Below are 24,485 nucleotides of genomic sequence, written 5' to 3'. Positions count from 1 at the left end.
CCCCTAACCCCTAACCCCCTAACCCCTAACCCCCTAACCCCTAACCCCCTAACCCCTAACCCCTAACCCCCAACCCCTAACCCCTAACCCCTAACCCCTAACCCCTAACCCCCTAACCCCTAACCCCTAACCCCTAACCCCTAACCCCTAACCCCTAACCCCTAACCCCTAACCCCTAACCCCTAACCCCTAACCCCTAACCCCTAACCCCTAACCCCTAACCCCTAACCCCTAACCCCTAACCCCTAACCCCTAACCCCTAACCCCTAACCCCTAACCCCCTAACCCCTAACCCCTAACCCCTAACCCCTAACCCCTAACCCCTAACCCCTAACCCCTAACCCCTAACCCCTAACCCCTAACCCCTAACCCCTTAACCCCTAACCCCTTAACCCCGTCAAGTACTGATTGACGGATACTGTATCATCTCACTACCCCTGCTTTCCTCATTTTTTGGAAGGAGGAAGAGGAGGTGTATGAGGCAATGATGTGCTACAGAGTCGGTTTCCATCGTCAAATGACATGGTCGACCCTCAATTCCGAATTCAATTCTCAGTCACTGAGGAGGGAGGCTCCACAGCTTAGAACATTGATCAACTTCCTCTGTTTCTATTGTTCACCTGCAGCGCCCTTTAGCTCGATGTTTGGAGAGTATATCAAGTTGTGCTCAAAGATATCCAGAAAGTCGAAGAGATCGAGAGGGTTTACGTAATGATGGCTTAGTCGTGGTTGTGGCAGAATGGCCGTCATGAGATCCGTTGTATGATAGGGCTCATTGACTGAGGCCACATTGACCATCGAGACACCTATTGTAGTACCTTTGAATCTTAGTATCCTGAATAACCTTGATACATCGACCAACATGTACTTGGCTGTTCTCATCAGTGAACCCTCAAGTTAGAACACAATTTAGCCCAAGTCTTGCCAACATTGCGTATCTTGTCCAAAATCAGGAGCACATCAACGATAGTAGCGCTTTCATTATTTGTCTTGTGAGCTGAACGACGGATATTTTCGTTGGTCGGTGTAGCTCCGTGACAGCACGCCCACAATGACATGGCGACTCAGTGTTTGATAAATGGGGGTGTCTCATAAATAGGCGGGTCACGTTATTCAAATGTTGCCGAACGCAACCCATTACACCGTTAATTCCTATTTAATTCCAGGTCACCTGGAACGGAGGCTCCACTGCTTAGTTACACCTCTACCCGCTCGCAAAGTGTCGGTTATTTCCCTTGTCAATAACCGTCATGTTTCGGAATCTGTTTGTGTCTTAGCCGAACTTTGCGATGATCCCGTTGGTAATCGGTGAGGTCACGAGTCGTACTGAAATGTGATCGTGACACGTTCTCACTATCCTTCACAGGGTGCAGCGGCAATAACTTCGTGATCGGCACATGCAAGCACTGCTCTTGAAGGTTTCCCGGGCGACATGTGCGCTAGAGATATGCTACCCGTACGATCTTCTCTGGTGGAAGAGGGGGAGGCACAACACCAGTAGCGACACATCAAGTCGCACTCCCGTGTAGGGCCTAGACGAGCGAGCTACTATTAGATGGAGTTCCACGAGGGGGTTGAACCGTTCAACAGTTCAACAGTTCAGAGTAGCGACCTGTTATGCAGAGATCTGCATCAAATATACGTTCAAGGTATTCATAATGCAGATACCCTCAGATCCTGTCGAGCCGTAAAAGCTTGGTCGCGAGTACAAGTACGGCGATCCTTTACAACGCGCCAGGGCTTGGCGAGCACGATCACCGTAAGCATTGGCAGCATCGGACTAACAATTGTTCCATCAATCCCCGATGTTTTTGGCACTCCAGACGGGTAACCACTCGGTTATATTTCGGATGCTCGCACTGAAGGGATCGGAGAGTTCCACAGTAATGGAAACACAGGAGTGTTCCCCTTTACTTCATGTTTAGCAGTCAGCGGTCCATCATTCCACCGTTACTTCTCATGGGGGCTCTCTGGGCCTCCACGAAAGCCTCCACTGAGGTCCAGGAACATGTCGGGGTAGGTATACATCGTTCCACCGTTACTTCTCGGGACTCTCTGGGCCTCCACTGGGTCCAGGAACTGGTCGGGACAGGTATAAGAGAAGATGGGCTACCCCGAGGACCTCGTATGGGTTATCTCCCACACCAACGGAAGATTTGTCACTCTATCAGCCAACTAAGTTGAAGACATCGCACAATGAGCAAGCAGCCTCCAGTCGACCGCATGGATCTGGATGACAACAAGCAGAACGATATCGAGCACCACGAGCGCGTCAATGGGGAACAGCCGTATATCTTACAATCCAACCTCGCCGGCCTTCCGAGATGGGCCACTCTGCGCAAGTCGTGGAAAGTGAGTAGGAACCACATTGATCGCCTTTTCTTACATGTTTCACAGGCAGTCATGTTTGCCATCATGGTATCGTTCGGGGCTACTCTTGATGGTTACCATCAAACCATTCCTGGCAACATAATCGCCAACCCAGGTTTCATCGCTCAATTTGGAACCATCCGAGACACAGCGACTGGCGCCTTAGCTCTGGACGCCTTACACGTGTCCGCATGGGGAGGAATCCTTTATGGTGCCAACATCGCCGGCAACATCATGGGTGGATTGTGAGTAACGGTCCTTCCCCGACTTCGTTCACATGTATTATGCCTGACATCTGCCAGTACTGCGGATCTTCTGGGCCGTAAATTCAACATGGCTTTGATGACCTTGTTCCTAATGTGCGCTACCTTATGCGAGATGTTCGCCAAGGACTGGCGTGTCTGGGGTGCGGGCAAGATGTTTGCTGGTCTGGGCAACGGATTCGCCCAGACCGTCCTCGTCATTTACAACTCTGAGATCGCACCCGCTCAAATTCGAGGTTTTGTCCTCTCGACATGGGCGTTCTTTTACGCCTTGGGTCAACTCCTCGCTTCGGTCGGTCTCCAAATCCTTGCCACTGGCTCCCACCCAAACGATTATCTACGAAGCGTTTACTCGGAGTGGGCGTTGACGGGGACATTCTTGATATTTCTGATTGTCTTACCAGAATCTCCTTGTCAGTAGCACAATCCCTGTATGCCGTTTTCCGTTGAGGTGATACTGATGCCCCGTGCAGGGTTTTACGCTAGAAAGGGCAAACACGAGCAGGCTAAGAAATCCCTTCGAAGATTGAACGGTCATATTAGCGGTTACGACGTCGGATTGGAGTGTGAGTCGCAACGAGTTTGCTGAGTTTTGAAGACCTGCTGATCTTCCTTTTCGAGGTTAGACCAATCACTCTCAGCCGAGATTGAGGCTTCCAACAAGCTTCGAGAGGAGCAGAACAGGTCCAAATGGTCCGAGCTGTTCAGAGGATCTGATGGTGTGAGTTGCCCTGACAAGGCGTTGTCCATTCGAAGCTGATGCATTTGACCCAGCGTCGTTTCGCCATCACGGCTTGTATACCCATATACGGTCAACTAGTCGGTGGGGCGGTCATCTTCAACTACACGACATATTTTTTCCAACTCGCCGGTCTAGAAGACCCTTTCCTTGCCTCGCTTATTGTCTTGTGAGTCTCACTATGACAATACACCAAAGCCTAGGCTGATCCGCATGGCGCTTAGCATTCTCCTTTTGGTCTTTATTGGCGTGTCTTTCTTCACGACCGATCTTGTCGGACGACGACCTCTGTTACTCGGAGCGATAGTCGTCATGGTCGTCTGTCTATTGGGTGTGGGAATCGCCGGGGTCGTCCCCAGCACCACTTCCGCCAAAAATGCGCTCATAGCCTTGTCCTGTCTCTGGGTCGTCGCGTACGCTTCCGGACTGGCCCCGATCGGTTCGATTCTTCAAGGTGAATCGTCGACACCTCGACTGCGAGCCAAGACCAATTCGTTCTCTCAAGCTTTGGGACAGGCGTTCGCATTGATCTTCAACTACACTGTACCGATCATGCTTTCGCCGCAACAGGCCGGCTGGGGTACAAAGACGGGATTCCTATTCGCTGGGACTGCAGCTATTGGTGGAGTCATCCTGTTCTTCCTTGTCCCGGAAGTAAGTCTTCCTCATCGTTCAGACTTTGGCCAATCTGACAAAACGCTGTAGTTTAAAGGTCGATCATATGCTGAGCTTGACGAGCTGTTTGTGCGCGGAGTTCCAGCTCGAAAGTTCAAGACGACCAAGACTGCTCATCAGCTGGAAAGGGAAGCTGCAGTTGCCGGACCGGTGTGATGTCTGTCGTCATGGGCGTTCAGATTGGAAAGTAATTAGTAGTGGTAATCAAATATTGTGTCCGATGAGAAAGCATTGTTGAATGGAGGAGCTGGTTGGACGTTCGTGAATGAGGTGTATATATTTCTTCGTATGCAGGGATTTGAGCGCTTAAACGATGCTTCGAGCTTTGCGCAGACAACGAGCAATACGGGAACCATACCCGTAGACTTGCCCCCTTGGGTTTGAGGCTGTCAAGATCGTTAACGCGACAATAACCATTTGAGGGAAGGCATGAGTAATGATGAGGCTCAAGTGACAAGGTATTTACCTTGAAGGAGTGTAACCTGTATCTGGATGAATATAAGCGAATCCGAGCCTAGAAACATGCTACTTGTTGCCATGTAAATGAGATAGGAGTAGGTCATCCTGGAGTAGTGGCTCAGGTCATCATGACAGAGGCCGTACCTATCAGACGAGGTGCTTATTACTCCAGGAGAGTAGTAGTGATGTTCAAGGAGTCGGGGTGACCTAGAATTATTGCATAGATCATATCTGAATAGAGCGCTTAGTTGGGTACTAAGCACGCACCCTCTGCATGGATAAATCAATTGCGACTGGTAGTGTGGTCTCGTACCACCAGTCAATACACTACCAGTCGCAATCGACTGTACATCTTGCCTTGACGCTCTCCGTTGCATACTCCAGGATTCGAATAGTATCCCTCGCTGACCTTGCATCGACCACGACTGGACCCTGACCACGTACGGCTTTGACTAGATCGGTGTAAAATGAGGGCCAGCTTCCAGGAAGACTCGGCGGCTTGCCGACCCAGTACTGCCCAGACAAAGATTGTTCAAGCGCCACCTTCTCCTTCGTGCACAGCTGTGCCCAGTTCTCCTGAGGATCGAGTCCATATCCCTCGGTTTCGGGAGTCATATTCTTTTCTAGGATCTGGCCAAGTTGCGGATCCGTGCCAAATTTCATAAAGCTACCTCTAGTACCCCGCACAAAGGAAGTGAGAACTTCAGGCATGATCGAGATCGCCTGGGTCTTGACCTGAACGAGGAGAGGAGAGTCATACTCGAGAGTGATCGTATACGAATCTTCGTTGTCGCTTTCGACACCTCGACAGGTCCGCAAAAAGGCAGTGATCGAGCGAGGACGACCGAAGAGGACGAGAGCTTGGTGTATTGGGTGGGATCCCGCCATGAATGCCATGCTGTGTCCCGGCTCTCGTTCGATGGGGAGAGTCGACAAGAAGGACGGCTCTTGTAGGTCATGATGCAATTCGGCTTCGAGGATATCGCCCAGCACGCCTTGATCGATCCAGTGTTTGAGCGTTAGAAAGTCGTTATCGTACCTCCGATCTGCTCGTAATCAGACACTTTCACCATTACCGAATGAGAGATGAACTCACTGTGATATACCGATAAGACTACCCCTTTCTGCTCAGCCGCAGCAATGACCCTGTCTGCCTCTGCACTGGTTGGCGTGAAAGGCTTTTCCACAAGGACTAGAGATGAGGATCAGCGAAATCAGCGAGATCCTAATGCGGTACAACTCACCGTGTTTTCCCGCTTCGATCGCCTGTAGCGCTATCTCAGCATGAGTGGCAGGCTTAGTGCAGATCACGACGAGATCGATCTTCTTGTCTGCCAAAAATTCGGGTAGTGTACGATAATGACGCGCCTCTGGATGATCGAGAGTACAGTGGACTCCTTCACCATGACTCGAGTTGGCGCTTGGTGCTTCGGACCGTTGTAGGAAGGCATATACTTCGATATCGGGAATCGCTTGTACAAAAGGTAGATGGAAGAGCCTGACTGAGGTTCCGTACCCGATGAACCCTACTCTGATTTTCGACATGATTGGTTGGGATTGTAGAAAGTGTAGGGGAAGAAGGCATGGTTCTCTTATAACATAGGAAGTAACAGAGAGTTTTCGGTGGAATCATCGCAGCAAAGTTGTCCCGCTGCCCGGCGACCGGTGTACCGAGGAAAAACTGGGTCACTTGTCTCGCTGATACAGTAGATCGTCGCTAGCGTGTGGCAGGATTTGTTTAACGTTACTAATCAGACTTAGCTGAAATGACTTGGCGATTTGCTCGCGTCCTCGATCATTGTAGTACGTGGTCAAGGATACATAAAGAATAGATTGCATTTCCCTTCTCGGTCCCTTACACCTCTAGCCCCCCTCACTGACCTCCCGCGTTGAATTCCAGCTGAACGCCTGGGCATACTCCGTGATCCACTTCCCGACCATCTGGTAGTTGGCTGATCAAGTGCAAGTTTTCTGGGAGCTTGATCGAGACCGCCATCGAGCCACCTTGGCTAGTAGTCCATTCCACGTGGGCGAGGCCTCGCTTGCCGAGGTTGATCGAAGCACTCAGCGAGGGCAGGAGTGACAAACGAGGGCTGAAGAGCAGCTTTGACCAACCGGGTTCAAGGGGTCGTAGCCCGGCGACCTCTGCTGTGTATTCCCAGATTGGCAGACTGCTCCATTCGTGGCAATCGGAACGCATCGTCACGGAGTCTTCCTCCCAGGTAGTAAGATTGTTTCGAAGCATAGCTCGCCATGGTTCCCAAAGAGCATGGAAATGTTGATCGTATAGGTCGACCTCGGCAAGAGCGCGGAAAGCATAGTGCATCATCGGGTAGGAGCAAACGGCGAAATCGTTGGTTTCGATAAACGCTTGGATAACAAGACGTTTGGCATCTTCACCAGATATACAGCCGGATAGAACAGCCCATACTTGACTCTGCTGCGAGTATGGACCCTTACGGGAAGCTTCGGAGTCAGTGAAGGCTTGACCATCGAAACAATGTGCCTTGACTGCTCCAATTGTGCGCTTTGCGCGGGAGCTATATTCGTCAATTTGAGCTGGCCGTCCGACCTGTTTACACAAGGTCACGACCCGCTCAAGCGTATACGCGTATAGCATGCTCATGAACGACCAGGTCCCATCCGAACGACCTGCAGGAGGAACTCCAGGATCCTTGAAGTCCTCATCGCCTTCCCAGTCTCCATGCCAGTCGATGAACGACCAATATTCTCGCGGGAGGTTCGTAACCAAGCCTTTATTTCCAGTCTTCCGTTCAAACCACTCCAGCACGCTGTTAATGGTAGGCAAGAACTCGCTCGCAAATTGCTTGTCGTCGAAATGGATCATATGGTCGCACACCTGTAACACCCAGAACAAGGCGAAACCAGTGATAATTTGAATACCGTGGGCTGGATATCGACCGCAGACGATACCATCCGGTTGGATGGATGCTGCAAACGCAGTGATCGCTTGACGGGCCAGATTGTCGTCTCCGGATAGCATGTAGTGGAAGAGTATCGCAGAACGAGTGTCTTCGCAGTATCTGACCCATCAGCATGACACTTGCCCTTTAAACTCACTGAAGCTGTTCGTAGAAGGGGCAATCGGAATACCCATCGAACATGCAGTTCCGCATAGTTCTGACACTCACTTCCCACATCTTGTCCATCTCGTCGCTGCCTCCATTCCACACTGCCGTCACGTCCATGGGATAGTTCGTCTGGGTCGCTTCGAATGCTAGAAGCTCGAGAGGATCCGGACCAACTTCTATCTCGACCACGAGAAAACGAAACGTCTTCCACCAGAACGGCTCGTAGGATTCGACTTCTCCGTTCCCATTACCGCTAAATTCGTACGTGTCGGACGGCCCTGATAAGCCTTGTCCTTCTCTCTTGGTTCGATCGCCTTTCCTTCCATTGGGTTGTGGTTGATACGCCTCGGAATAGGTGAAGCTCACTTTGGAGCCTAGACTATGGGCACGACTCGCACTCAGTCTGACAAAAGCCGTCGAGTGCGTCGTGTACTCGACCTCTACTCGATGTTTGGTCCCCGGGGCAAGTGTGAGTGGTTGACCGTGAAAGAATTCCGTCCATTCCTGGGCCGAATGCTCGCTTTGAGCGTCCCGGACAGCTTTGAATGGCGCAACCGTGGTCTCGGCAAGAGGGATCATCCGAGGTCGCAATCGCCACGGTGAGAGTATCCCAAAATGTCCAATCAACCGGTATCGTTGTAGCTTTTGCCATTGTCGTGCCGCGGACGATTGTACCCTCTCATACGTCTGCTCGGTGTTAGATCGTGTCGGGATTATAGTCGCTCTCACTCACATGCAAGAAGATGTCCCACTTCGATCCAGTCGGGTAATACACCCCATCCTCGACCCTTCCTTCCCATTCGGTATCCTGTCGACCTGTTGAGATATCTTGCCCGTTGATCTGGCCAAGGATGGTCAATCCTGGCATGGCATTTCGAGCAAATGGTATACCGGCGACGACGTTGTTGAAAAAGCGCAAGACTTGGATGATGATCACGTTCTTGCCGACTTTCAAGTGAGATGCAAGGTCGACAGTGTCGTAAAACCATAACTTGTCTGATCCCCTGGATGGACCGACACACACTCGTTCAGAGTTGACCGAGAGCTTGTATCGCGTATCGGCGCTGAGTCGAACGAGACACTCTGGTGGAGTCTTGTCGATTACTACTTGTCGTCGGAATGTGACCAGTCTGGCAGCTTCTCCGGCGTTGGAGGCATCGATCCAGTCAGGGACCCATGTCCAGTTACTCTGCAGTCTCGCAATCTGCGACGAAACATGTCAGGAGCTCAATCTTTCCGCCAAGAGTCATAAGCAGAGTCACATACCGTGTCTTCCCTGGGATTAGGATCCATGATGGTCTGTGATGGTCTGTGATGGTCTGTGATGGTCTGTGATCTGGCTGCAATGAAATCCTGGTTGCGGGGTCCATCTTTATTCACGACTCGAGACTGCTGCATGGTGACCGGATCAATGTGCTATCGACTTTGTCCGAGCAACGGCAGCTCATCGCACCGAGTCCTTGCATTTCTCCGATATCAGGATTATCCTCGGTGGCAGGGCGGCAGGAGGATGAACGTCAGGGTCTTGTTGATGCACCTGTTGAACGCACGGGGATGATTGTTGCTGATCACGAGACTGCGTGATGACTACATCATCATCATCATCGATTCTAATGCCGTGTACGTCATTTAATGGTTCCCCATGATCCTTCTCCCTCTCCCTGAAGGGAAGCATCTGACTGCTCGGAAAGGGGAAAAAACAGAATAGCCGAGTTCCCGATTACTTTTTCTGTTCACGATCATGGAGAATGATAACGAGGCCCTCGGCTGTCTCACGTCTCGGCTTTGAAACCACCTCGGATTGTGTCTTGTCCCGTATCGTCCTGATCCTCAAGAGACACTCGAGATCTTGAATTCAATCTGGGCTGAGCCACAAGCCACGGAGATACTGTCGGTGTGGCCGGTGAGGCTGAGTAACGTGACTTACCGATTTATTGATCACCCGCATATAATGATCACTTTTCCACACGACGTCATCTCTTTATCCTTCTCTATCCTTTTCATGTCTTGCCATCATCCATCGTATCTCGACCATGAAGACACCTAGCAAGCACATCAAGCCGGTAAAATCCGATGCGTACAATGCACAGCTACGAGATGGTACCGAATACCCCCAAAGGGTATATGCCAAATTGCTAGAGACTTTGAAATAGATCTCTCGACCCTCTCCCAACGAGTTGCCCGTACTACAAAGCCTTATTCCGAAACTCATGGTCTTCTCCTCGCTCTGTAGTCCGCTGCCAATGAGATCCCTCTGCAAGATCGAGAATCTCAGGCTTGTCTTAAACGGCATCATTGCAGTCTCTAGCTGAAGTGGACGTGCACCTTCAGCGCGATTATTCGAAGATAGCAGGCGGAGGGAATCTCGGGATGTTCCTTTCGGTTGTTCGTCGCGCCAGGACCCAATATTCTTACTTGTTTATCTTGGTCGTCACTCGAAGCCTTGAATGAGTGATTTGTATTTGTTGCGGAGAAAGACTATCTTCGCTTATGGTTGCCTAGAGCAGCAAGATCGACGTCCGAGGTGACACATGGTACATTGAGACCGTCACGGGGAGAACGGTTAGCTCAACGCCAAAGAGCTTCGGCAATCAGACACCCTCCTCCCATCAGGAGAGACACGCGCCCGTCATGTCCCCCGCGAAAAAGAGGAACTGAATCGGATCTCATCGCTCATGGTGACCGGCTACTTGCGGTGTCGGCATTCGACCTTGCCCGAATAAGACAATGCGAAGGCTGCTGTCGCACGTCCTGTAACGCAACGATTCCTGGACGGACATCTGTGTTGGATGGTTACGAAGAAGTGAGATGAGAAGACGCCGTTTGTCAAAAAGTGAACAAAACCTTTCGAACCACAACACAACTCGCGGATCAGCTCAATGCCACCGACGGCGAAAGACGCGTAATCGATCGTCGTCCCGTCAAACGACGCCTGTCTGAGTGCCTGTACCTGTTCCGTGGCGTCAACCAGTGCTCACCGATCACGTTATCGCGATTGTCGTTATCGTTACAGCTTTTGTAACGCCTGTCTTGATCAGGAGGTATATGTATACTAGGAAAGGCCGCAACTTGCCTCGAATGTTCCCATATACCTTGACTGTTCTTGTCCTCGCTATACATCACCTACCATAACTTGGCAATGACATCCGATGATGCAAACAAAGGCGATACAGTCGTTGCAGACCGCCTCAAGCTCACATCGAAGAGCAGCGATAATCCCAGCTGGCGGATCGTGACCGAACCAGCAATAGGGCAAGCAAGGCAGAGTTGTCATCACTATATCGCGTATCGCTCTGCGACACTGGTCTCGCACTCGGCAGGTTCCACCCTCAAAGAGTACAAAGGCGAAGATGGAACTCTTGTCACCAGTTTAGTACCGCTTCCTGAGGGCAAGGACATGCCCCCAGTCGTCCGTATACACGCCGAAGACCTTTACATTTATTCTGGTGACACATTCGACTTTCCCGGCAAGACGGTGATACTCATGGTGAAGAGACTGTTTGTAGTTCCTGGAAACAGCTCGGAGCCGGTGACTTTCCTCGTCAAGGGTGCCGATTATCCCGCTTCTCCCTACAATGATAAGGATGAGGGGCCGCAAGGTGGCACCGGTGACAATGGGAGAGATGGTGATGCTGATCACAATATCACTAAGGCAAGAGATGGTTACCAAGGTGGACAAGGTCAGACCGGACTGCCGGGAGGGGAGGCGGGTAGATTCTTCTTCTGTGGCCAGGTAATTTCTTTGTGTGGAGCCGACGTCGTGATCAAAATCGCGGCGATAGGTGGCAAAGGGGGACAAGGACAGCGAGGGGGACGGGGCGGTACTGGTGGGAAAGGGCCGTATACTGGGTGGCATCAAGCTGAAGACTCAATCAATGGAGGTAATGGAGGTCAGGGCGGACGGGGTGGAACGGGTGGGGCTGGTGGCCACGGCGGCACCGTGGTCATACGACAGCTCCCCGTGACTGCTTACCCTGTTGGAACACATTCGGTGACATTCGATGCCGTTGTCACAGGTGGCGAGGGCGGTGAAGGGGGTCCTGGAGGGTACGGGGGTTTTGGCGGAGAATCTGGGACCTACCAGACAGGTGGGCCGGGGTATTATCCCATTGATGTGCCGTGTAATAAAGGGGCGTCCGGAGGTGAAGGAGACACCGGATACAAGCCAAGCGAATCAGGACCGATTGGGCATAAAACCGTGCGCAAGATTGACCCTCTTACTCTGGATCCTACAACTCCTCCCAGCATTGCGGCTCTAATTTCAAGCAAACTACCACTTGGACCGTTTGCGTCCCTTCTCGATCCGTTTTTCATGCAGATGGTCTTACAACGACTCTTGTTCGAGTACGAGTTGCTTTACGGCTCTCAATATGATTTGAGCGATGTCAACACCGCACCAGCCGTCGGTAGTCCACGATATAATTTCGACGATACAAGCCGATGGCTGACCGGTATGTCTGAATCGCTTTCCGTTTTAGACAACAAATACGAGGATGCCGTCTGGCCCGAAGGTGGTTGGTCTGTCAGCGAGAACAAATACGTCCAACTCACTGATCAAACCTTTAAAACCGATACATCACAGTCTGCAGACCTGCGATCCGACGAGACAAAAGATTTTTGGAATTCCACCACACAGAAGAACGGAAGGGCGACATTCTTGACCGCATTCAAAGATCTCGCAGGCTTTTCCTTCCACGACAACGCTTTACAAGCCCGAGATTTATACCAGCAGACCTTCCGCTATATCCCTCGGATTAACTTCAACATGGAGACCTTCGAGCACGCGACGGCTGCCCTCCAACAGATTGAAGATGCTAGAGGGGCATACGCGGATGCTATAGCGCAAGGAGATGCCCAGAAGGATGCAATTAGAGCTTCCATCCAGGAAATGGATATCATTGACTCCCACAAATATGAGGACAGGGCAAAGGCCAAAGAAGCGATCAATGACGCGATCAAGTGGACCGAAAAGTGGCGACAGGATCTCGAGAAAAAGAAGGCTGATGTGAAAAGTTCGATCAGTCTCGTTTTCGCTCTCGCTGTAGGTCGATTTGTTTGCACGGAGGTCGAAAAGGTCATCGGAGCCGCGGCCACTTGCATGATGTTTACTGCCGGGTCAGCCGCTCGCACCGTGAAAACTGGAAATCTGTTGTCGGTTGGGAACGCAGGTGCTTCTGCCGTTAACAGCAACGATTTGCAGATCATCCTCGAGATCGATGACATCGATTCTTCCCTCGATGGGGACAAACTGCAGAAGGAGATCGGAGACCGTGCCAATGTGGAACTGGCGGCGAAGACTGTGCGGCTGTTGACCGTAGAGGAATCGAAATTCCGCGCTCTCTGTGACAGCTACTTCAACGGAGCAGTCACTCGGGGAGCTCGCCAAGCTTTCGAAGATCTGCTTTCTACCGCCAAAGGCTACCATCAAAGCCTGATAGCGTATCAACGGACGATACTCAGCCAAGCGCAAGTGGAGTCCAGGCTGGCTCAAGCCGCTGATGCGAAAGGTCGTGCTGAACGTCAGGTCGACCTGAGCGAACCATCGATTTCGGTCCTGTATCAATATTACGATATCGTATACGCAATGCAGAAAGCACGAGTCATGAAACTGTATCACGATTCCATTCGCGTTATCACTGCTTTGAAACTGGAGCGACTGAATGTGGTGGACCAGCTGATTCACCTCGGCTCGTGGCAGAACGTTTCTGGCCAAGAGTTCAATACCCAGATCATCACAAAACTCGCCGACAATATCGATGATCTACGTAGTGGTTTCGCATACCATTCGGCCTCGATCTTCAAACCGTCGAAGACACTGACTGCAGTCAGCCATCCTTGGCTCTTCGGCGGCGTGCTTCAGCCAGACGGTACTTTTTCGAAACGGACCGGGGTTGTTAAGCCTTTTTCGATTGATATCACGCCTGAAACCGCTCTCGAGTATCTCGACATCGATCTTACCATGTACAGTCATGTGCGTTTGGTCGAATGCTGGATTGTCCTCAAGGGTGCTGTCCGCAATTTACAAGAAGGTGAGAGCATCGATGTAAACGAAACAGACGAGACCAAATGGCCAGAGATCGTCATTTCCACAGTGTTCTCCAGGAAGTTCACTGTCACCAGCGGCTACAGAGAGGTCACTGTTGATGGCGTCAAGGGAAAAGAGCCAGCGGGTCACGATTTCGAGATGGACACGTCGGATCTACTGAGCAGCTATCGATATGATCCGAAAAATCCGCAAATCACTCATTCGGCTTCCAAATTGGTAGATCCGCGAACACGTATGGTTTACCTTGGCGACGGCACTTATTGCCCTTTGCAAACTCCTTTGACGGTGTGGAATGTGTATTGGAATGAGGATCTTATCAATACAAGCAATGTGGGTGGTTCATCAGGTTGGGAGTTTTCTACGCACTGAAATGTCGCTGATCAAATCCACAGGTTACCGGCATCCAATTCAATCTGGAAATCCATGCCAACAGTGCACAGGCAGTCCACAACAATATGCTCTACGCCGCACTCGGAAACGACGATGATGAATTGGCGCCCGATTTTCAAGACTCACCGGTCCTAAGCCCGAACGCAAGCATCCTCAAATTGCCTACGAGCGACTTTCCACGAGTGGAAGTGATCGAAGAGCAAGTCGATGCCCCGCTGAATCTGAGCCTGACACAACTTCCTTCCGGTCAGGACACATTGTTCGACCCAGTTTCCGGCATCACCGTATTTCCCGTCCTCCCTGGCACCTGGCGACCTTGGGTTGCTCGCACTGTCCGATCCATAGCCATCCGGGCCACTACCAACCTTGGTCTACGTAACGGCAACGAGAGAGGCTTCGAAGCGGTCCATAGCTTCATGCGGGCCTTAACACCCACAGGATACACCACACGTCGCACATTAGGTAGTACTGCTATACGAGGACTGAATGCCATCAGTCCGGACATCGACGTCAGAACACAGTACCTGCTCAACAATCCTCGGCATCTTCGAGCACTTTCAGCAAGCCGGGACGCAGTGGATTCGGTCGTATCAAGTGTCGATAGCGTCCAAACCTCGGACCGATATAATACGTTGCATACCGTCGCCCAGGTCGACGAGGGGCACAGCGGAATTGTGGGCGGAGCTGTGGAGTTGCAGAACGCAGGCGACCTGTTCCAAGACGCCGCTGGAGGCGTAAGACACCGGGCTTTGGTCTATCTGTTTTCGTCCTTCGGGCAGGGCTCCTTGTTCATAACCGGTCAACACCGGGACAGCCTCAACAAGCTGACGGAAGCGAAAGACCGGTTGGAGTACTGCCTTATCCATGAAGACGAGATCTCGAAGGACGCCATCACTTTCTTCCAAGGCGGAGGCAACCTGAAAGATGTAGATGTTCGGCTGGGCAAAAACTCGATAATTCGTTTCGCTGATATTTCAGTGCGATACGAAGGCATTCGAAAAGATATCATTGTTCTTTCAGCCACAGCTGCCACAACGTCTGTGCACGTCCTGGTCGGTCTCAATCAGTGGATGATGCGATACGACCCGCGTCGACCCCACGAGATCATCTTTGTCAATGTCCTACAAGGAGAGCACAACAATCTCTTCTTCGATGTCGGGAATCTTGCCGCTGGCGAGCATCTCATGGCGCTTAGTTGGCGACTTATGGTTTTGAAGGTCAAAGCCGAACGGACTGGTGTTGATCTTGATACGATCATCAAGAATGAAGCGCCGTATCTCGCACAGGCCCAGTCATGGTTCAGATACATCGACGCTCCTTTGCGACCATACGTCGTTCGAAAATCTCGTCTCGGGTCTCGGGTAGAGTTTGACAGACGTGAGACCATCGACCACGAAATCAAAAGCCTCTCCCTCATCCAAAAACCTGAGGTCATGCTTGCCAATCTGACTGGACAGGGTATGCCTACCAGCGAACGTCCACCTAGCGTGACTCTCAACGATTTCGTCCTCTATCCTGGCGATTATGCGACTCCAGGTAGCAACTCCACCTTGGCCGGAAACAGTCCTGTGAGCACTATAAGCACTCATCAATTGTCCGAAATGAGGAGGCGGGTCGAGCAAGAATTAGGCGACTTCATGTTCAACGATCCCACGCGTACTCAGTTCAAACAAGACACTGATAAGGTGATTGACGGTTACATCAAATCCCTCGCGGATGTCAAGCGTACCCCGCAAGCGCTATACGATGAGATCACCAGGGAACCAAACTACCTCATCGATGTGCGAGATGTCGTACGCAAAAGCTTTGTCACCGGTATTGCCACCCAGGTCACCGGCGAGGTCCGAAACTTGGCGGCCTTCAAGTCTATGAGCCCATCTTCTCTGTATCGATTAGTAATGGACACAATGGAATGTCACGTGCATACGCCCCTGATCGACAGAGGTGGTCTGGTCGAGAGCTACGCTCGATTGAAGCTTATAGGCAAAGTGGCGACCGTCAGTCCGGCCGAGGTCGGTCAATTGCTTGCCCAGTCGACACAAGAGGTCAGTACGAAGTCGGCTCAGTATTTGGCGACACAAGCCGCGACAGCTGCTGCGCGAAAGCTGGACCCCAACGATCCTAACACGGAGACAGCGATCGAGAAAGCCGAACGGCTGGAAAACGAAGCGAGAGAAAAATACGAGGAAGCTAAAGCTACTGAAACCGAGAACACCGATCTGGATACGATCGTCAAGGATCCTCAGGGGGCACATGATACCGCCGACAAGGACAAAGACGCGGTGGAGCAACAGCTCGAGGGACTACGAAATGTATGACTTTAGCCTCCAAGCCGGTCCAAGGACACCGCCTCGAAAGTGCTAGTATGGACAACGGTTACGGGGAATACTCTGCGGACATCTCCGCTACCCAGGGTGTGTTAGACGCGTCTCGATCACCGGCGTGTTGCGTCTTCATAGCTACCTGTATTTGTACCGAGTACTGTTTACCTCTGGGGAACCAATGCATGAACTGTTCTTTTATCTCTGGACAGCAGTACAGAAAAGTATGATGAGTCAATTGTATCGGCCACAGCCTGCTGACGTGTACGAGCGTCCTTTAGAGGTCGTCGTTTCTCTCGATCAGCTTCGATCTGTCTGGAATGCGGACGACGACTCACATGCATCACCTCACGGCCGATACTCGCCATTGTCACCCATAGACTCCGCCTTGGCATATATCCTCTCGATGACTCCGCTCTTTGCTCTGCCATACGCAGAGATGTCGGCGTGACTTGATTTTGAAAGCTCCAACTTGACGCTCCCGTACGCTTCCCTCAGCTCTGAGTCCTGCAATAACACTCGTTGAAGTTTGAGGTGGTTGTGTAGCACATTACTGTCCGGGGTGAGGAGATACACCATGCGTCGTGGCTGACCGTCTTCGGTCGGCTTGCTCGCCCCTTGATCGTGTTGGTGCCCTTTCCATCTGAAAGACGCTCGATCGGGATACCATGGCTCGGGGTTGTATGTGTATCCCGCGTAAGACAGAACACCCAAGGCTTTGAAAATGTATCGCGGCTCGATGATGATGTCTATGTCGATCATAGGTTTGGCAGCAAGCCCAGGAATTGCGGTGCTGCCGACGTGTTTGATCTCGATGAGGGGTACCTTTTCAAGGATGGAGGCCAGTTCCGCCTTGAGCTGCTGAAAGGTGACCGACCAAGATGGGTCGTATTCAGTGACCTTGACGTCCAGCATGATGAGCAGCTCGTATAGGGTGAGTCTGATGTTGTCGTTGTGGGGCTCACTTTTATATGTTTTGCAGCCAGGTCCACAATGGTCGCAAAGAAAGGTAACGTTCGAGCGGCTTACACAGCCTCTTGGGGGACCACGCTGCTCCTCCACCGCGTGGGCAGCTTGATAACGGCCATTTCCGATTGCGCTTGCTGACAGCAAGACTATGCCCTAATATGATGTCTGGCTGAGCAACCTTCATGTCTCGTTGTCCAGGAAGGTATTTTGTTTGCTATCGCTATCACATCAAGCCATTTTTTACTTTGTCGTGCAAAGCAAATTGTGACGGGGTTGCACGCGACTGTGATACCTTACTTAGATCTTGTTCAAGTTTTGTTTGTGGTCGCAACAGCGTTACGGCCGTATGCATCGCTACTGAAGACGACCAAGGTGTCTTGTGCACCCATTGCTTCGAGAATTGAACGAATGAAAGCTACTTGAAAGTGATCGTGCAGGTGCGCGGTATCACCTCCTATTTGAAAATGGGGTAAACAGCCCAGAAGCGACGGACCGACCCGATTGATACCGGGAATCTTTATATATCTCACGCTGACAATTCGACGACATTTCGTTGACCAGTACTCGACTACTCATCACAGCATGTCACAAATACGTGTCGCCCTTGCACAAACCTGTCCTGTGGTAGCGGCAACAGGCCCAGCTATCGACAGTGACGCTGTATTTGAAGTACTAGAAAGGAACCTGCAGGATGCGAAATGCTGGGTGGAGCAAGCATCACAGGAGAAAGCAGATGTGGTCGTGTTTCCTGAATACTTCTTGCAAGGACTGGTCGACAGCGGTCGTCAGGTGGGTACTACCATGAGAATGCACAAGCTGATCAACACAGTATTTGACCTATCCGTCGAAGCATCTCATCACCTACCTGTCCCACCTCGCTAAAGAATACAATGTCTCCATCGTCGGAACTATCGTCCACTCATCCTGCGACGGACTACCTACGACTTCGCCCTTTGACCACTTGATATCGTCGTCATCGCAGACCAAACTGTCAGAGTGGAGGAAGTTCGTGAGAGAGAACCCCGGCACGAACCACAGTCCTGAATTGAGAAACACGGCCTTTTATATCGAGGCGGGAAGTGGAAAGGTTCTCGATGAGTTCGTCAAGCGAAACCTTTGGCACCCAGAGAGAGATTACCTTAAGCCTGGCCAAGCGGGACATCAAGTCTTCGACACGAAATGGGGACGATGTGGCTTCTTGATCTGTGAGTCAGTATCTGTAACTTGTCGCTGACATATAGGTTGGGACGTGTCCCACCCAAGTTCTGGTCAAGCTTTATCTGACCTCAAAGCCGATATCGTCTTTGCCCCAACCTATTGGATTGGTTATGATAGTGCTCCGTGAGTCCTCCTCGGCGAAAGCAAAGCTAATCTATCCGCAGCATCATTCACAATCACCATCCCAACCCGCCGAAGTACGAGAATGAGATCCTGTCTACTCTATCCTACGCTCGCGCGTTCGAAACGGAAACGGCGTGGGTTATGTGTAACGCGGGTGGACCAGCGGAGGAAGGCTACATCGGTGGATCAGGGGTCTGGATGCCTCTCAAGGGCAAGGTAGGAGGCCACGAAGGAGAGCAAGTTGGCTTGAAGGTGGTTGATGTGGACCTGGAAGTTCTCAAGGTGAGCTCACGAGCAAGGAATATGTCTGACTTTTTGCAGGATGCGAGGGCACTGTACAAGATCAGAGCAGATTACGATGCTAGAGGGTGATCATGCATCTCTTCAAGAACCGTTCTGCGTGTCTTCGATCTGCCCAAAAAGCCAATCCTGCTCCAACCCCGAACTCTGCCAGAGATTCAGCCAATCTTGGTCCCACAATTGGCCATCTAACACGTCCTGCGTTTGAGCTTGCCCGGATTGTGTCAAAATGGTTCCAGCGGCGATGATGTTCGCCAGCCCAGCAAGGAACTCGGCGTAACGAGACGCGGGGTGACCTCGCGATGGAGCACATTGACGAAGTGTTCGGGATGAGAGATCTACGAGACGGAACAGTGTGGAAGATTGGCTGTTGCTAGGGGATAAAGCGGTACTGCTTCCAACCATTTGCAGTTGGTCTGATATTAGCCAGATTCCTGGATAATTGACTCACTGTCGATCGCACCATGTTGCCAAGCGAGGACCAGGAAAGAAGCGGTGTAGGCGCTGAGATGTCAGTCTCGTTCAGTCCCGATCACTCACATCACCACAAAGTACTGGTCGATGGCGAATGACAACAGTCTCACCAGCCCTTCGTCTGGCTCGAGCGCTGCCTCTATGGATCCTGGGCCAAGATGGAAAGAAGTCATTGGTGCGGAAGAGGAAAGATGATAAAGCATTTGACTGGCCCAGTCCACACTAAGACGGAGAGCTTCTCCAGCGTTACGCCACTGTCCGGGAGGCGGGAGGAGGGTGCTTGCAAACGCCAGTCGATACCAGCGCAAAGAAGCTTCAGAACCTTATTAGCTACGGACGACCTTCAAAGACTCACTGAATGGGAAATGTTGGCCCATCTTGTCGTATCCAGGGTCCATTCCCGCGGAGACAGACAAGAAATTCTGCTCCACTGCATTGACGTCCTCGTTGAATGCTTCCAAGCTCTCCACGCTTTCGGCGCGGCCACCCATCACGTGAGCGGCCTGAACGATCCGTATGAGAGAAGCCAAACGTGTGTCGGTAGGCCGGACCCATTCGCCGCGGAGGAAGCGAGGAAGAACACTATAAATGTATGTAGGGAGTAGGGTTGGTGGTCGACGAGCGGAGAGAGCGAGACTAAACAGTCAGCCGAATCTTCCATCTGCACTCACTAATGATCACTCTCAGTCAAGTACAGCATCGTCCTGTAGTTTCTCACATCTTGTCCGTTAGGCGTGTTACCGGAGTCCAGGAAGGGGATGTGCGCTGTCTTATCGAGGCCAAGAAGAGTGGCCCAACGTATCGCCAGTCCTAAGCATTGCCATACGCTTGACTCGGTGAACCTGGACCGACAGCTTGTCCCATTTCCCGAGGTCGATGTGTCAATCGGCATCCAGTGTGAATAGATCATCCACGCCTGCACTGTCTCCAAACAGATATCGGCTGGTCGGGGTCGAAGCGTTAATCGAGACATTTCCTGATCTAATAAAGCCACCAGGCGTGGATACCGCGGGTGGAGCCATGTATCACGTCTGATGTGTCAGCGAAGTTTCTTGATTCGAACTTACTTGGAAGAATATGACCAAAACCTCGCTCCCACCACAGTGATGTTCAGAAACAATGCTACATTTCGCAAGCGCACAGATTGCAGATCAGAATCATGAGTGGAGTCAAGGAATGGAGCGTTCAGATGACATTTGGTGAAGAATCTGTGATCTCAGCTGTGCTCGGGTCTGACGACTCACAGTCTGAACGCAAGGCTCGCCTCTCCCAGCGTGAGGATCTGCCTCGCAATGGGATCATGATTCTCCACATCGAATGCGTCATCTGCCCCAAGCTCCTGAAGCACTTTCATGGGACCGTTGAACGCTGCATCGGGAGAAGTCTGCGAGATGGGAATGGATGGAATTGACTGAATCTGGTCCGCTTGGTTCACCCCGTGCGGTATGGATGGACTGCTGGTCAGCGGAGAACCCGAAAGATATACTTACGGGTCGAAGTATGTAGGAGAAGGATCCGTAAACACAGCTTCGGGTTGGTCTACCGTATTCAGTGGTTGAGGGATGTTGGTCACGGTGCTGGCAGGTGCACTACTTTCGATCATATGTGCCACTTGTCTTTCCACCAGAGCGCTTCTGAGCGTCTGTAACTCGTCTCGTAAGAGCTGCAATCTGTTCAATCAGCTCAACATCGCCTAGAAACACCTACTGATTCTGCACATCCTGCGTTTCCTGCTCTTCTTGCACGTTCCCACCATGTGTCTCAGACCTCCCTGACCTTTCCGGGGACCTTGTCGATTGTATACGCAAATACGGATTGTACCTTGGATCCCTAGCTTCGTTCTCGAACGAACAGTCCACCTTCCGGCTTTGACACGCGACGCAGGTCGCTTGGGATGTCACACCTCCGCACTTCTGTTTCCTGCTCGGTATCAGCGACACGTGGAACCGGATCGACGCACCTCTCTCGGCACTGCACACAGGCATGGACTGTTCGACGGATTGGCCCGGAGCTCATTCCATAAGAAAAAGTTTGACTGAAATGACAAGGTGATCAAGAACGGATGGAGTTGAGGATATCGGCGCGAACCGGAACACGAGTTTGTTCTCTTGGTACGTCGGATCGATCCGAGATTGAGAACCCGGTGCTCCACATCAAAACCGACGACTGAGATCGGACTTTGGAGTTTTGCTTTTGCTTCATCGCACAGAACAAGCAAACAGGTCTCTCAACGCACGAACACCATGACTCGTCCCACCGATATCTCTGCTGTCCCCTATCAGGGTCCTCCACTCTATGCTGTCCCCGAAGACCTCGTTCATCTCGATGTCTTTGACATGAAGAACACCGACGAACGGCTATGGGTTCCCCAATCCAAAGACGTCTGGTTCCGGCCCCTTCTGTTCAATACCTCGCAAGGTTACTTTGTCAATCTTCTCCGAGTCCGCAAATCAGGTATCCTCTCACGTCATCGTCACGCTGGACCCGTACACGCAACAACCCTGAAAGGTCGATGGCACTACCTTGAGCACGACTGGTGGGCGGAAGAGGGATCTTATGCCTTCGAACCACCAGGAGACATACATACATTAGAGGTGCCGGAGGGAGTCGAGGAGATGATCACAATGTTCCACGTGACGGGGGCATATATCTATGTCGATCCGATGGGGAAGCCAGAAGCGGTAGAGGATGTGTTCTCGAAAATCGATTTAGCGAGAGCGCACTTTGAGAGGGTTGGACTGGGGGCGGATTTTGTCAGGCACTTCATACGATGATCACTATGCATTGATTGACTCTGACCTCACTTCCCGTACACTCTTGCATCGTGTACGCCACCGTATTCTTTGATATGTACGGTCTGCCGGTCAGACACAATATTCATATACAACATCTAAACTACAACGCCAGCTCCTGCTGCACAGCCTGGGATCCAAAGACTTCGTCTACGCCTTCCTTGACTGCCTGTACCAGCTCGTCAATCTCGCTAGACGAGATATTCAGAGGTGGTGAGAATAGGATGTGATCTCCCACAACTCCATCCGCGGTACCCTTGCCAAATCCAGAGTACACCGAGACTCCCCGATCGAATATGGCATTGTCCAGCATCGCAGCGATGGGAAGTCCTTTTGAGAACGTCGCTTTTGTCTCTCTGTCTTTGACAAACTCGATAGACAGGAAAAGACCACGACCTCGGATCTCACCCACGTTTGGGTGGTCACCCAGATTTTCGACCAGTTTCTGTCGCAGCTAGAAGCATAAGAAGTGCATCGTCAACATGAATGGCGTTTGAACTGCAGTGTAAGACAGATGACTCACCTCTGCTCCACGTTTCGCACAAGTTATGACGATATCGTCACTCTCGAAGATAGACATGACAGCTACACCTGCAGCGGCGGCGGCTGGGTGACACTGGAATGTCTGCCCATTCGCGAATGCCCCACTACCCTTTTTCAATCCGTCCACAACACGCTGAGAGATGAGTACAGCCGAGAGCGCTTGATAACCGCCGTTGAGACCTTTGCCGATAGTCTCGATGTCGGGCACAACGCCTGTGGATTGACCTGTCAGCTACTTCGTTGCCGACGTTATCATCGACGCACCTTCCCACTCCCAAGCGTGCATCTTTCCGGTACGGCCCATTCCACACATGATCTCATCGAGGACTAATAAAACGCCATACTTGTCGCAGACTTTTCGGATGGCTTTGAAGTATCCGGGGACGGGAGTCAAGTTTCCAGCAGCAGCTCCGCCGACTTCGATTCTGTTTCAGCTTTTACCTATTACGGTTAGTTGCAGACGAGCTCACCTGTTTCTGCAAAGAACGCAGCGACCTTCTTTTCTCCTACCCGTAAGATCTCTACTTCCAGCTCATCGGCTAATCGTTGTGCATATGCTTCGTCGGATTCTCCTTCAGTCTTGTAGCGGTAGGGGTAGCAAGGCGAGACTCGTGAGGTGTGTTGCATGAGAATTGGCTCGAAGTGACGACGTCGGCTCTGCAAATATATCAGAAGCTGGACTCGTCTTCAACAGGCCAAAACTCACAGGTATGCCTGTCAAAGAGACGCAGCCAATGCTGTTGCCATGGTAAGAGTTGTTCCGACTGATAATGTGGACTCTCTCTGATTCTCCAAGCTCCACAAAGTACTGCCTAGCCAACTTGATTGCGCTCTCGTTGGCCTCTGATCCAGAAGACAAGAAGATAGCATGGGACAGACCGCCCGGTCTGTCACCAACAAGCATGTGACCCAATCTTTCCGCCGCGGAATTGGTAAGTCGAGACGTGTGATGGTATGAGAGAGTAGTCATTTGAGCAGTAACGGCTTGAATAACACGCTGATCACCATGACCTATCGAAGCGACTGCGGCTCCTGCACATGCGTCGAGGATCCTACCAGGACTGGGATTAAGCAACAATACTAGGCTGGATCATGAGGCACTCACTTTCGTCCATCATCAAGGTACACATATGATCCTTTCGCCTCCACTACAGTCTCTGGTTTTTTGCCGTGAAGATCTCGATACAAAAGGCATGTTGGCTGGTGAGAATCGATGCGCACGGGTGACATTTTGAGCAAGTGCACAAATTTCGTTCGACGGAATCGATACAAAACGCGTCTTTAAAGGATCTGAATCTTTGTCTGAAGACGTAAAGATGCATACAGCGCATCAACGAATGACATATGATGGTTGTCGCCTATGCGCGAGTCGTCATAGACCAGCGGATCGAGCCGCGGAGGGGCAACGCAGTCGTCGGACCGATCCGGTGCTGGCCCCTTCTACATTCTGATTCGCCCGATTACAAGGGATCCCGCACAGTGGTGGCAGGTGCGACGTAGAGAGTTGATAAGCTCGCCAGGAGGAGATCGCAATGCGACGCTTCTACGCAATAATCAAGATACAAGAATATGATGGGGGACACATACAATCGCTGGTGAGCTCAGAAGTTGCAACCACTATGCGAGCGGAATAGACAGTGTAGAAACAATGGAGCCTGAACCATTCACTCTTTGGCATCTCTTTCTACATGAAATGCATCACTCGATAATA

At 51.4% G+C, this 24,485-nt stretch overlaps 11 protein-coding genes across 11 annotated transcripts; 4 read left to right on the top strand and 7 right to left on the bottom strand.

The window, feature by feature from the left end:
- Positions 1-2,223: 2,223 nt before the first annotated feature.
- Positions 2,224-4,203, top strand: IAR55_005589 (uncharacterized protein; the record flags this gene model as incomplete). The annotated part of the gene is made up of 8 exons (XM_066948680.1): positions 2,224-2,352; positions 2,398-2,615; positions 2,673-3,046; positions 3,107-3,199; positions 3,260-3,354; positions 3,408-3,541; positions 3,597-4,026; positions 4,078-4,203. 8 exons carry the CDS (start codon positions 2,224-2,226, stop codon positions 4,201-4,203), a joined length of 1,599 nt encoding a protein of 532 aa, XP_066801248.1.
- A 630-nt stretch (positions 4,204-4,833) lies between these two features.
- IAR55_005588 (uncharacterized protein) lies at positions 4,834-6,051 on the bottom strand (the record flags this gene model as incomplete). The annotated part of the gene is made up of 3 exons (XM_066948679.1): positions 4,834-5,552; positions 5,603-5,698; positions 5,751-6,051. 3 exons carry the CDS (start codon positions 6,049-6,051, stop codon positions 4,834-4,836), a joined length of 1,116 nt encoding a protein of 371 aa, XP_066801247.1.
- A 328-nt stretch (positions 6,052-6,379) lies between these two features.
- On the bottom strand, positions 6,380-7,510 carry IAR55_005587 (uncharacterized protein; the record flags this gene model as incomplete). The annotated part of the gene is made up of 1 exon (XM_066948678.1): positions 6,380-7,510. One exon carries the CDS (start codon positions 7,508-7,510, stop codon positions 6,380-6,382), a length of 1,131 nt encoding a protein of 376 aa, XP_066801246.1.
- Positions 7,511-7,583: 73 nt separating this feature from the next.
- IAR55_005586 (uncharacterized protein) lies at positions 7,584-8,891 on the bottom strand (the record flags this gene model as incomplete). The annotated part of the gene is made up of 3 exons (XM_066948677.1): positions 7,584-8,285; positions 8,332-8,802; positions 8,865-8,891. 3 exons carry the CDS (start codon positions 8,889-8,891, stop codon positions 7,584-7,586), a joined length of 1,200 nt encoding a protein of 399 aa, XP_066801245.1.
- A 1,846-nt stretch (positions 8,892-10,737) lies between these two features.
- Positions 10,738-16,352, top strand: IAR55_005585 (uncharacterized protein; the record flags this gene model as incomplete). The annotated part of the gene is made up of 2 exons (XM_066948676.1): positions 10,738-13,974; positions 14,037-16,352. 2 exons carry the CDS (start codon positions 10,738-10,740, stop codon positions 16,350-16,352), a joined length of 5,553 nt encoding a protein of 1,850 aa, XP_066801244.1.
- A 351-nt stretch (positions 16,353-16,703) lies between these two features.
- Positions 16,704-17,270, bottom strand: IAR55_005584 (uncharacterized protein; the record flags this gene model as incomplete). Its single annotated transcript, XM_066948675.1, has 1 exon — positions 16,704-17,270. The coding sequence occupies one exon, from the start codon at positions 17,268-17,270 to the stop codon at positions 16,704-16,706; it is 567 nt and encodes a 188-aa protein (XP_066801243.1).
- A 636-nt stretch (positions 17,271-17,906) lies between these two features.
- On the top strand, positions 17,907-19,037 carry IAR55_005583 (uncharacterized protein; the record flags this gene model as incomplete). The annotated part of the gene is made up of 3 exons (XM_066948674.1): positions 17,907-18,113; positions 18,175-18,533; positions 18,707-19,037. The coding sequence occupies 3 exons, from the start codon at positions 17,907-17,909 to the stop codon at positions 19,035-19,037; spliced, it is 897 nt and encodes a 298-aa protein (XP_066801242.1).
- Positions 19,038-19,049: 12 nt separating this feature from the next.
- IAR55_005582 (uncharacterized protein) lies at positions 19,050-19,370 on the bottom strand (the record flags this gene model as incomplete). Its single annotated transcript, XM_066948673.1, has 1 exon — positions 19,050-19,370. One exon carries the CDS (start codon positions 19,368-19,370, stop codon positions 19,050-19,052), a length of 321 nt encoding a protein of 106 aa, XP_066801241.1.
- Positions 19,371-19,501: 131 nt separating this feature from the next.
- On the bottom strand, positions 19,502-19,930 carry IAR55_005581 (uncharacterized protein; the record flags this gene model as incomplete). Its single annotated transcript, XM_066948672.1, has 2 exons — positions 19,502-19,752; positions 19,795-19,930. The coding sequence occupies 2 exons, from the start codon at positions 19,928-19,930 to the stop codon at positions 19,502-19,504; spliced, it is 387 nt and encodes a 128-aa protein (XP_066801240.1).
- Positions 19,931-21,682: 1,752 nt separating this feature from the next.
- IAR55_005580 (uncharacterized protein) lies at positions 21,683-22,213 on the top strand (the record flags this gene model as incomplete). Its single annotated transcript, XM_066948671.1, has 1 exon — positions 21,683-22,213. The coding sequence occupies one exon, from the start codon at positions 21,683-21,685 to the stop codon at positions 22,211-22,213; it is 531 nt and encodes a 176-aa protein (XP_066801239.1).
- A 121-nt stretch (positions 22,214-22,334) lies between these two features.
- IAR55_005579 (uncharacterized protein) lies at positions 22,335-24,004 on the bottom strand (the record flags this gene model as incomplete). The annotated part of the gene is made up of 6 exons (XM_066948670.1): positions 22,335-22,685; positions 22,755-22,987; positions 23,039-23,191; positions 23,245-23,431; positions 23,481-23,826; positions 23,880-24,004. 6 exons carry the CDS (start codon positions 24,002-24,004, stop codon positions 22,335-22,337), a joined length of 1,395 nt encoding a protein of 464 aa, XP_066801238.1.
- Between the last annotated feature and the right edge of the window lie 481 nt (positions 24,005-24,485).

The sequence above is a fragment of the Kwoniella newhampshirensis genome, chromosome 11, assembly GCF_039105145.1.
Source record: "Kwoniella newhampshirensis strain CBS 13917 chromosome 11, whole genome shotgun sequence".
NCBI lineage: Eukaryota > Fungi > Basidiomycota > Tremellomycetes > Tremellales > Cryptococcaceae > Kwoniella > Kwoniella newhampshirensis.
The sequence above is the reverse complement of the archived record's forward strand: the minus strand, read 5'-3'. Positions and strand labels throughout refer to the sequence as shown.